The 11,174-nt window shown below is 38.2% G+C and overlaps 1 protein-coding gene across 1 annotated transcript; it reads right to left on the bottom strand.

Annotated features, from left to right (window-relative positions):
- Nucleotides 1-4,810: 4,810 nt before the first annotated feature.
- Nucleotides 4,811-10,451, bottom strand: LOC122060546 (respiratory burst oxidase homolog protein A-like). Its single transcript, XM_042623677.1, has 14 exons — nucleotides 9,489-10,451; nucleotides 9,220-9,379; nucleotides 9,036-9,084; nucleotides 8,539-8,652; nucleotides 7,857-8,279; nucleotides 7,379-7,759; nucleotides 7,194-7,289; nucleotides 6,965-7,080; nucleotides 6,717-6,884; nucleotides 6,476-6,629; nucleotides 6,207-6,332; nucleotides 5,986-6,114; nucleotides 5,298-5,376; nucleotides 4,811-5,203 (listed from the first exon to the last, which is right to left on the bottom strand). Exons 1-14 carry the CDS (start codon nucleotides 10,072-10,074, stop codon nucleotides 5,094-5,096), a joined length of 2,691 nt encoding a protein of 896 aa, XP_042479611.1. The 5' UTR covers nucleotides 10,075-10,451; the 3' UTR covers nucleotides 4,811-5,093.
- Between the last annotated feature and the right edge of the window lie 723 nt (nucleotides 10,452-11,174).

Genomic DNA, 11,174 nt, shown 5'->3' with positions numbered 1-11,174 from the left:
GTAGCTACACTGATCCGTACGCTTGCGGTTACATTTAAAATCTCAAACATGTGGCTAGGAGAAAAGTTTTGGGAAGAAGAAGTTAGGGTTTAAGGAAATGACTTCCTTGCCCTTGTGATTTAAAATTATTCTACACATAGGTATACCAAACCATTTCTCATTGCATACTCTATTATGCCTAATGTTTACCAAATGGTTTTTATGTTTTGATAAAATTTCCTAAGATTAGCTCGACCACTGTTGCCTTGACTCTGTTAGGGGTGCTGTAGTTTGATTGCTTAGCCCATGCATGGTATTCATTAATGGTTATTGTTTAGGGAAAAAAAAAAAAGAAAGGAAGAAGGAGAAGAAGATGCCAAAGAGGGCTGAAATGGCCAAACTACCCATGTGGAGAAGTAAACTTACCATTATACCTTTCACCTTAAACCTTCAAATTGGTAAAATACCTTGCTTTATCTGAACCTAAAACTCTATGTCTGCTCAAACTAATTGTGAAGAAAAGAGGAAGAAGTGTTTCTTGATTCATATCTCAATCCTCAACAAGTAAAGATGCAGCAGTTACAAAATATCAATCTTATGAGAAATTACAATCTGTGATTTGAAAATAGTCCCCTGGTTTCTTTTTCTTCTTGTTGTCAGAGTAATCTTCTATCAATAGCGTTTTCTGATTCTTTAGTTGCTTAGATTGATATACAAGCATTGGCGATTGATCGGTATATTCTATTACAGACAAGAAGATGATTAATCTCAAATGGGGTTTCTTCCCTTTTCCCTTTCTTCTTGTGATTAATTTATTGGGTTGAAGAATTTTATGGGTTATCCTTTAATTGATCGATTTTAGAGTTCTTATTTGGTTGTTTCAGTTTTATTTTTTTGAAACAACAGAACTAGAGACTCAGATCAATTTTACAAGAGCAAAGGAAGAATCAACTGGTCATCCTCCTAAGGAGGATGGAATCAAAGATGATGAGCTTACTAAGACAGAAGGATGAAGACATTGCAAGAGAGTCTAAAAGAACAATGGAATTGGAAGAATGTTTGAGAAGGGTGGAGATTGAGAATCAAGCATGGAAGAGAGTCGCCAAAGAGAAGAAGCTATGGTATGAGGTCCCCCTTGCAAGGGTTTCCAATGGTGGAAAAAGTGTTCTTTTAGAGTTAGTAGAAGGGTCAAAAAAGTCTTTTCACGTTTTAAATAAATGGTATTAAACATTAGTGGTGAAGTGGATATTATTTTCAATTCGTGGGGTTACATGAAATTACGAACATTTTAAGGGATGGTACAAGAAAATTTCCCCTTTTTTGGGGGTAGAGAACCGATAACTTAAACCATGAGCACCAAGGGCAGAAACTAAAAATAAATGATAGTAGATTACCTTAGATTGCGTCTGGTAATCATCTAGAAAAATGTTTTTGACGTTCTTCCGTTCTATGGGAACAAAAAAACGAAATAAAATGTTTGGTGTTAACTTGGTCTTTTTTAGTTAGTTTTTGGAAAAAAAAAAACTAGAAATGCAAAATTATGGAATGACGAAACCTTGTTCCATCATTTCGGTTTCATTCCAAATACAAAAAAAGTGAACAACTAGGATAATCATTTCTGAAACAGGTTCACCAAACACCATTTATTTTATTTTAAAATGGAACACATAAACTGAAAATTCTGTTTTTGATACGAAATGGATTTCTTTTTTTTTTTTTGGTTTTTTTGCTCTTGAGTTACCAAACAACTATCTCATCCATATAGACCATGGTTTAAGATATCAAAACTGGCCTTGAAATCAGCCTCAATCTATGTCAATCCTCTTCATAGGAACAATTCTATTTATTACTATTATTAATCCTTTTACCCTTCATCTATATCAATCCATTAATACGGGATTTGTTGGTGTATGATGTCTTGTATTCTGTCGCAGTTTAATTCAGGGATTTGTTGGTGTATGATGTCTTGTATTCTCGCTATATATTTGTAGCACGGATTTCTTTCTCTGTAATGCAAGCAATACTGAGAGGTGTGAGGACGAGCGCTGTAACCCTATTCTCCATTGATAGTGAAGCAGGATCTCATCTCATCGGGGACGTAGGCAACCTTGCCGAACCTCGTAAAATCCGTGTGCATTGTTTGTTTTGTTTCTCTATTATCTTCTGCATCGTTTTAGGGTTGCGTTTCTACAGGATTAGCCCCGGATCAAGATGAACCTCAATCGATACCAATTCAAGCCTCACGATTTTGTCCAGTCATCTTGTTGTAGAGATATGTTTTCATCCATCTTCTCCAACACATGACCTGAAAGGAGAGACAAAAATAAACAAAAAAGAGGGTCGGAGCTTTGCTCCGACAAGGACTCTTTGACGCCTAGATTAACGTGGTTGCAACAGATATGAGTTATAGGACCAAGCGAGAGAAGAAAAGTTGAGTGAGAGAGAGAGTGTACATCCTTTTATGTGGGATATGTTTCCTTATATACACTAAGAGTGGGAAGTAATAGTAAGAATTTCGTGCTACCAGGGGAATAATATCACAACCGCCTGATTATGGTTCTTCCCATATATGCTTTTTATGAAAATCTCTTTCTATGTGGCGTGACCTGATTGGATGGTCTTATAGGGAGGGATTGTGGTCTTCTTTCTTATCCACGGCCAGATGGCGGGTCTTAATAGGCTGAGTATTTACACCTATAACACATCCGATTCCTTAAACCATGATATAGACTCTCCAGTTCTTAAACAAGATGGTTGGCAGCAAGTTCTGATGTGTTGGATTTGAGATTAAGAATCTTTTGATGGACTTTATCATTTATTCTGAACTGATTTTGATGGAAGAAAGATGATTGGCATCACTTCTATTTTTTTGCAAGATTGACTTCATTCATTCTAAGCTTGTTTTTGCTTTATTATTTGATAAGGATTTTAAAGAGAAAGATGATTGAAATGGTTCACTTTGGATTTTTTCATTTTGGATTTTCTCTTATGTGGCCAAGTCCCATTGCTCTATTACACATAAAGTCCTCCCACCACAAAACACACAAATAAAACACATGGCCCCTCATTCATATATCAATTATGAATTTCCAAAAAGGTTTTAAAAATTGGAATTAAATTGATTGACTCTTATCAAAATCGATTGTGATAGATCTCGATTAAGCATGTTTCAAAGGGTATCTTTAGCTGCACTCCTGCTTCGTGGGAATCAATCTAAGGCTGAATCAATAACATTTTTTTCATTTTACTCAGTAAAATGAAAAATAGCATTGATAAATCTATTCAAGAATCAATTTCGAAAATAATAAGATGAGGAACAAAGTTTACAGTGCCTTTGACAATATCAATTTGGGCGTTACACTTGTTAATTATGAAAATGTCATAATGACTTTTAAGATTTTGAAATCGGATCATTTGGTTTTAAACTGAAAGATCAATTTTAGAGTTTTTAGGATCAATTCCAACTGATTCTCTGATCCAATTCGAATCAAAATCAACAACAACCGATTTGACTCGGCTCCAAGTTTAAAATCTTAGGTTTTCATAGAATTCAGTCACAAACACAACACACGCATAAAACATTAGGGGAGAAGGAACACACCCGAAGCACAAGAAATGGGAAGAGAAAGAACCAAATTCTAGAAGGGTTCATCTGGGCCCACCCAATTCCACTGTACCAAACCTCCAGAGGGAAAAGACCCACCAGCAGCAGCATTATTATGAGAAAAAGGGCAGGAACACAGACACAAAGCAGAAGAAATGGGATGGGGAAGGAACAAAATTCTAGAAGGATTCGTCTGGGCCCACCCAATTCCACTGTACCCTATTGGGCCTATTCCCATTCCATAAATCATGTGAGAAAAAAGACCCCACCACCAGCATGAGCTCACCAATTATTATTAGAATTGCATTATCTAAGTCCTTTTCTATTAGGTTCGTCAACCTTTGCTTCCACATTTCTGCAGCTGTAACCCACAATCTTAACTGGAGCTTGAGGCCCATGAAATCTATGGACCCACACTTAAATCCCGTAGATAGACATTAGGTACGCACTACATTAACTGGAGCTTGGGCCCATCATACCCAAGGGCCCACATTATCAACAACGTTGATAGACACAGCCTCTATGCGTCAAGACTTGATTGGGCAGCGATCCTTTCTTTCTAATCAACTCAAGCAATTTTTTTTTTCGGTGGAAGAACCCAAGCAATCATTCCAACCTAAATCAATCTTGTTGAGTGTGTTAAGAGTAGGACGTCTTGTATTCTCTCTCATGGGTCTCTAGGTTGATTGCGAACGATAATTTTTATATTTCATTAGGGAGAGGATTTCATACAAGATAGTGTGGCTTTTACAATAGCATGTGGACCAATAAGGATACTATTAGAAGCATCAATATAGATGAGAGATTTGTATTTCATTTCGTGCCTCACCTTGTCTAGGTGCAAGGGTTATAATGCTTTCTCGGCTTCTTTTTCCCTTTTTAATGTTAACAAAGCAATTCTCATCCCACCCTGGACATAAGCAATTTTGCTGAATCATGTAAATATTTGTGTTGCGATTGTGTAACTATTTTTCTTTCCATTATGTTTGCTTTCTTGTATTGTTATTAGGCTTTAGGTTCCTACAGAGTGGATCCTTTGACATTATATCAAATCCTCATCCTGTCTTAGTTGTCTCCCATCCACATATATAGATAGAAACATAAATTTGAGATATGAAGACACTTAACCAAGAATTTCATATTTAACCCCACCACACCCGCAACCCACCCACCCACCCCACCAGCCACACAACCACCCCCAAAAAAATTAAATAAATAAAACCATAGTGCATGAAGGCTACCAGATTAGCCAATAAACCATTAGGACAGAATTTTGGATTGCTCAATTGACAAAGATCAACACCTCAAAATTAAAGGGTCATGAATTCAACTCTCCTTAGGGCCTAACTCTACTTGGAAAATTTCTCAATTTCTCATTTATTATTTTTAGTAATAATTTGCCTTCTTTTTCTTTCCTTTACACTGTATTTTTTTTTTATATATATACAAAAGGTGGTGAGGGATGGGATGTGCAGGTTAAGTAAAGAGGAGGCAACACCAGCCGGAAAACTCAGAAGTGCTCCTTGTGGAATTCAAACCTTGTGGAGTCTTTCTGGTTGTACTCATAGCAGAGCTTGTTTAGTTCTTTGGCCAAAATTGCTGCCCCGCAGTAGAAGACCCCTGTAATCAAGTGATCAAAAATCACAGTTAACAGAGCCGGTCACAGACAAACACTCAAGAAGAAACAAAGGTGGGTAGATAGAAATTGACTCACCAATGGTAGCGTCAGGATGCTTTGCCCTGAGTCTTGAGTAGACCTTTCTCCACTTGGGCCTTCCGAAATGGGTACGAACCTGAAATTCATTTAGTTAACAAGTGTTAGGGTGCGATGTCTTGTATTCCATTGCTTGCATTTGTGGGCTGTTTCCAAAGGGCCGTCAAAACTCAGTAGAGTAAAGAATTTTTTTTTAAGATTATATTGGTATTTTGGTAAAACAGTACCTATATATTTTCATTATAAATTTGCTGAGATGGTTCATTCTCTGTAATCTAAGAGAGGTGTATAAATAAGCGGTTGTAACCCTATTCTCTCTATTGATGGTGAAGCATATCTCATCTTACTATTGATGTAGATAATCTAGTCGAACTACGTAAATCCTTGTATTGTGTGATGTTTGTTGATGATTTCCATTTCTTTCTACATCATTTTAGGTTTTCATTTCGATAACAAGTGATACCAGGTTTTTAGGTATTGGTATCATATCAGCTGATATCGATACGGGTATCAGCCAAAAGTGGATTTTTTTTTTAATCTTGAATCAGCCCAATATAGCCGACGTGTGATTTCGGTATGAGTATCAGCAATGACCAATACAGTACCCAATATTGTGTTTGATAACCTTGAGAGATACTATGGAAAGTACAGCAAGAGGCAAATCTCCATGAAAAGGAAAGAATCTTACTTTAGTGCCTGAAACTGCATCTACTCCATTCTTGGCGTGGTTGAGAGCTTGAACCATTGTGATGAGGGTGGAACGGGCATCACCTTCTTCATACACACTAGTCAAGTAATTGTGCAACTCAATCACTCCCTGAAAACAAAGAGTATTAACTCAATTAAGAACCAACCCAGTGTTTTGAGTTTAATTCAAGTCAACACACACATTCATTTATCTAATTTTACCTTGGTATCTGACTCAGCCACTTCATTCATTACTCCCTTGAACCAATCAAAGGAACCTTGTTCCCTGGTTACCCAGTAGAAATAAGCATTAGTAGTTTTCAGTGGCTTCCTTCCCTTGGTGTCGCTCTGAACATACAGAGAACAGTATCAGTTCTGTTTGCTAGAAATTGCAATTCAAGACAATAAACTGTAGACCAATTTATTTTCCAACAATGGTTGGATCAAGAGGAAATCTGGCTTGTTGTGACTAGAGAGAGAGAGTGTGTTACCTCCTCTGCTTTAAACAGATTGTTGAGCAAATCTTTCACAATACTGATGAAAGGTGTTGCACCAATTCCTTGTCCAACAAGTAGAAGGACATCATATTTGCTGTAGTCCTGAGCTGGAGCTCCATAAGGCCCATCGATCAAAAGCTTTGGCAGACTGTAAATTTAAAAGAATTATGTAAGAACTTCAATCAGAAAATTGCAGAGTACCTGAGATTATTCAAATCCATGTGTGGTTGTGTACCTTTTAGTAGTGGATTCATCAACTCTAAGAAGCCCACTTTTCCCAGAATCAGGAGCTTCACAAACCTTTTCAAAGACCCTCCTCAGCTCAGTTGTCCAGTCACCCAGTTGCCTAATGTGGACACTCAAGTAGTCGTCGCCTGGTGCTGAGGTGATTGAAAATGGATGCCTGTAGCACAAAATCAACAAATCAGAACAAGGATTGAGCACAATTGCATAAAACGAAAGGTACTGCAAATGGTAACTTACCACTCGAATGGAGAAACAGCAGGACATTGGAGAAACATGTATTGTCCACTCTTGTAGCGGAAATTGGAAGGCTTGCTCACTTGCAGGGTGAGGACTTTGCCAGGATAAATAGCAACCTGGATGATATATTGAAAATAAGGAACCAATCAGGATGTGTTAAGTCATCTAAGGAAGGGCACTTTCGTTGTGGCAATTTCACGAACAGGTACTATGCGTTATATTTAATTACCTTCCGAAGGCGAACCGAGTAGAAGCCTGATCTGAAGAATCTTAGGGTCCTCTCCCCTGCATATAGAAGAACTGGAATGGCTATATACATCCATGTCTGCAAAATTACAGGAAAGAGAACGCGGAAGCGTCAGATGAGTGGGCGATGAACATAGTTTCATATTTTACCGCAGTTTAGATTCTTACCGTCTTTTGATACCAGACGTGTTCGAGGTAGAGATAGAGGCCATGGATGATAAGCAAGGCGTATACGATGATGAAGAGATGATGAGAATACCAAAAGGCGTTGAAGCCAGTGAGCTTGTTGAAGGGCTTGGGAAGCTTACTCCGCCTGAACCAAGTTGTGGCAAGTGTGAACGAGATTGCCATTAAGATCAACATTATAACTCCTGTCAGAGGCTCAAGCTGTGCCATGATTTGATTGTATGTGGGCTTAGTTGAACCGAAATCTGCAGCTAAATACATGTTGTAGGCAGTTGGAGATGATCGAATTAGCCGGGGGAAATCGCAGGCAAGGTGGTCGCCGACGTGAAGAATTATACCAATTACGATTGCCGCCGCAATGGACTGTGATAGTGTTCATCAATCCAATCCATTTCAGAGTCAGAATCGAAAATCAAAGACAAGTTTAAGAATTACCCAGAAGCCAAAACTAAGGCCATACCTTGTGAATATTGATGTTATCATCGAAGGGGAAGATTTTAGCGAGCTTGGTGGACCTGAACCTGGTAATGGTATTTCTGCAAACTGGAAAAAGAATAATAGCCATGTTCAATTTTAAGGTCTCGGCACCACCCTTGGCTACAAGGAGACAATAACCCATGACCTGGAAAGCTGCTTTGTTCCTGTATTGAATCCATTTCCAGGCGAAGAGACCAGCCATGACTCCAATCCATAAAACAAACAACCAGATCCTCTTCCAGTTCTCTTCCATGAAGTAGATTGCGTTGGTACTCCATCTCTGAATTGGGCTCTTCCTCCTCAACCCTTGTAGGTTCTGACTCAATGCTTGGCTAGTATAGCTCAATGCTTGGCTGTAGTTCAGGTAGGTATCTTTCTGAAGCAGAAGCGTCTCCAGTTGCCATAGCTACATCGACCCAACAACCGAAAAAACAAAAAAAAAAAATCTTTCAGTGACAGAGACGGCGAAGAAGAACAGGTTTTCTTCAGTGTAGTCATTTCTGCCACGTAAAGGGCTGATATGGTAATTTTGGTCACTTGTCAATTTGTCAAATTTGGTAATCGATCTTGACCAACCCATGATACAAAAGCTTCAACTTTCCATTAATGGAGTCTGAAAATGAAAAATGGAAGGAGTGATCAGTGAGGGAAGAGGAACCACCCACCTCGATATAGCCAAGCTCTTCTGGATCAAGTTCCTCCATTATCAAAGCTGCATACTCCTCTGCCTGTTCTTTCAGTCTCGCTAATTTATTTGCAGAAGCACTTAACTCAATAATCTGCATTTAATCAAATTTCAACAAATTATTATAAAAGAAAAAAAAATTATATTAGAATCATTTTGAATGGCAATAATACCCTTAACCTAATCTACTGAAAAGACGTTTACTAGTTTCAGGAAAATTCGATTCAAAAATTCCATTCTACATGCGTCACTATCCAACGATTATGGAAATAGAGTAGCCGTTCGATTGTTCCTATCAGATTGGAATAAATTGTCTAATCGAATTCATGGAATGCCAAATGTCAACTTCTTTTAATCCAAAAAATGAATTTCTCTAATTCCCGAAGCTTTTTTTAATGGTGATTGGTTGAAGTGGGCAGAAATTAGGCAAACCGTGCAGAGAAAAAAAGAGAGAGATTCAAAGAATAGACTACGTACCTCCTTCACTTCTGCTTCTCCGATTCGTCCATCTTCGTTCTTGTCGACCCTGCAAATTTCAGTATAAAAAATATGATAAAATCGATATAATTTTGATTAAGTAACCCAATAAACTACTGCAATACTTTATGCTTTTCTTTTTTGGTCTTTTTACTATTTTTTTTTGTTTAATAATGAAACATACATGTCGAAGAAGATCTGGAGGCGAGAATCGAAACTTTCATCAGTGATTTGTGACCAAAACTCATAGAGTTCTTCTTTGTTGATCTTATCGATCTTCAACCTTCTCCTTCGGTTCAAAGCATCGAACATCTCCAGCGCAAATTCTTTAGAATCCTTCATTCCTTTTGAAACAAAAAGGTAAAATATGTAAAAAAAAATTGAGAAAGATGCCATTAATGAAGGTAATGCAGGATGAATTGAAGAGAGAAAGAAAGGTAGAGATTAGAGAACCTATGCATTGTGCAAAATCCGAGCGCTGAAGGAAACCATCTTTCGCAAACTTCCCGAAGTTGCCTTCGATTTGACTCCATCCATCACCTCCTTTACGGTTACTAATGAATCGAAGTCCTCGAAGAGCTTTCTGAGCTCCAGATTTAGTCCGATCGAGCTCAGCTCTTTGTCGACGAAGAGCACGAGCTGCAAGAGCTGAATCGAATCCGGAACTTGCGCCATTCTGAGACGTAGAAAGAGTTTTACCATGACCCCAAGAGAATCTCCGAGAGAACTGCTTCGCCTTCGCTACAGCCTCCGCCTTCAACTCCTGTGAAAACTGAAGTATCCGATTCGAAGTACTTCGTATCAACATTGATGGCGACCTCGACATCGATGCTGGTGTTTGGAACCCACTTTTTCCGTCGGACTCAATATCAAAAGCTCCGGCAGGCTCGACGCTGCGGAGGACGATGGTATCGTCATCCTTGAAATCAAGTGTCACCTCAACGTATTCCTCCATCGCTGGCGATGATGCGCCACTGAAGGAATTACCGGTAACAGTATCTGAACCCCATCGACGTTCGTGCTGCGTTACCCCCCTCATGATTGGAGAGACGATCGATAATCCAAATTAAAAAAATGTGAAGAATATATATTAACTGATCCTCACTCTGTCTCTATCACTGCTCTCTCTCACTCTCTCTCTTGTGATCTGTAAGTCACCATGGAGAGAGCTTGAACGTGATTCACTTTAGTAAGAAAATGGATTTCAAGTCTCCAAACGCGTCAAGAATCTCTCAGAAACGACATTAACGCGGAGCTGCTGGTTCTAGAGAGAGAGAAAGTGGGAAACGAAGAAATATAGAGAGAAACAAAAAGCTAGAAAAAGACAAGTTCAGAACAGGGAACCACACTGAAATACTGGAGAGTTGCAGGGGACCCTAAAACCAAATGATTCGTTTTTCATTTTTTTTTTTTTTTCCTCTTTTTTCGTCGACACCAAAATGAATGGAAACAAACACTTCCTTATATAGAGAAAACGAATTCTCTCTTACGTAATTTGTTAATGGGATTATGGGAAAGCAAAGTCTGAATTTATATTGGACAGGGGTTTGGTTTTCCGGGTCGACGGTTAGAACCGCCCCGTTAACCCACTTTGAATGAAACACCACTCTCTCTTTAAGTCCTATTAGTCAACCAAGCGACGACAAAAGAAAATTTCTCTTATTTTCATTTTTTTCTTTTAAATAAAATAGGTATGAACGTAAAAATACATATTGTATAGAAAGACATGGTGTTACATGCCATAATGTAGAAGTACTATACAAATGCATATGAGAGTGGATCCGTTGTTCATACGATCAATCTGTCGGGTGAAGAGGATATAGATTGGATGCTCACCCGTGTACAACGAGGTAATCGTATGAGCATCGAATCCATTCTCATATACAAGTTCCATGAAAGTTGGACCAAAATATAGTTTGACCCATGGTAGGGAATTAAGGTATCAATTTAAAATTGGAATTAGAATTGGAGTTAAATCATCCGTTTTAAATTGAACGAAATCATTTTAGGTTAAGAAACATCAATTTGAATTAAATCGAGAAAAAGTGAAACTTATATAAAATGACCCCGAATCAAACCTAAATTATACAAAACCCTAAAAGGCTTAAATATGAGTGTTGAGGTTTTACTTTTCACTTT

The sequence above is a fragment of the Macadamia integrifolia genome, chromosome 14, assembly GCF_013358625.1.
Source record: "Macadamia integrifolia cultivar HAES 741 chromosome 14, SCU_Mint_v3, whole genome shotgun sequence".
In the NCBI taxonomy this organism is placed as follows: domain Eukaryota; kingdom Viridiplantae; phylum Streptophyta; class Magnoliopsida; order Proteales; family Proteaceae; genus Macadamia; species Macadamia integrifolia.
This window is presented reverse-complemented; position numbering and strand designations above follow the sequence as displayed.

What these genes read in the sequence shown, in the direction of transcription:
- LOC122060546 (XM_042623677.1), bottom strand. Translation starts at nt 10,074, where the DNA reads ATGAGGGGGGTAACGCAGCACGAACGTCGATGGGGTTCAGATACTGTT. An exon ending in ATAACATCAATATTCACAAG is followed by an intron (nt 7,760 to 7,856) that starts GTATGGCCTTAG and finishes ACACTATCACAG; the next exon opens with TCCATTGCGGCGGCAATCGT. An exon ending in GCTGTTTCTCCATTCGAGTG is followed by an intron (nt 6,885 to 6,964) that starts GTAAGTTACCAT and finishes TTTGTGCTACAG; the next exon opens with GCATCCATTTTCAATCACCT.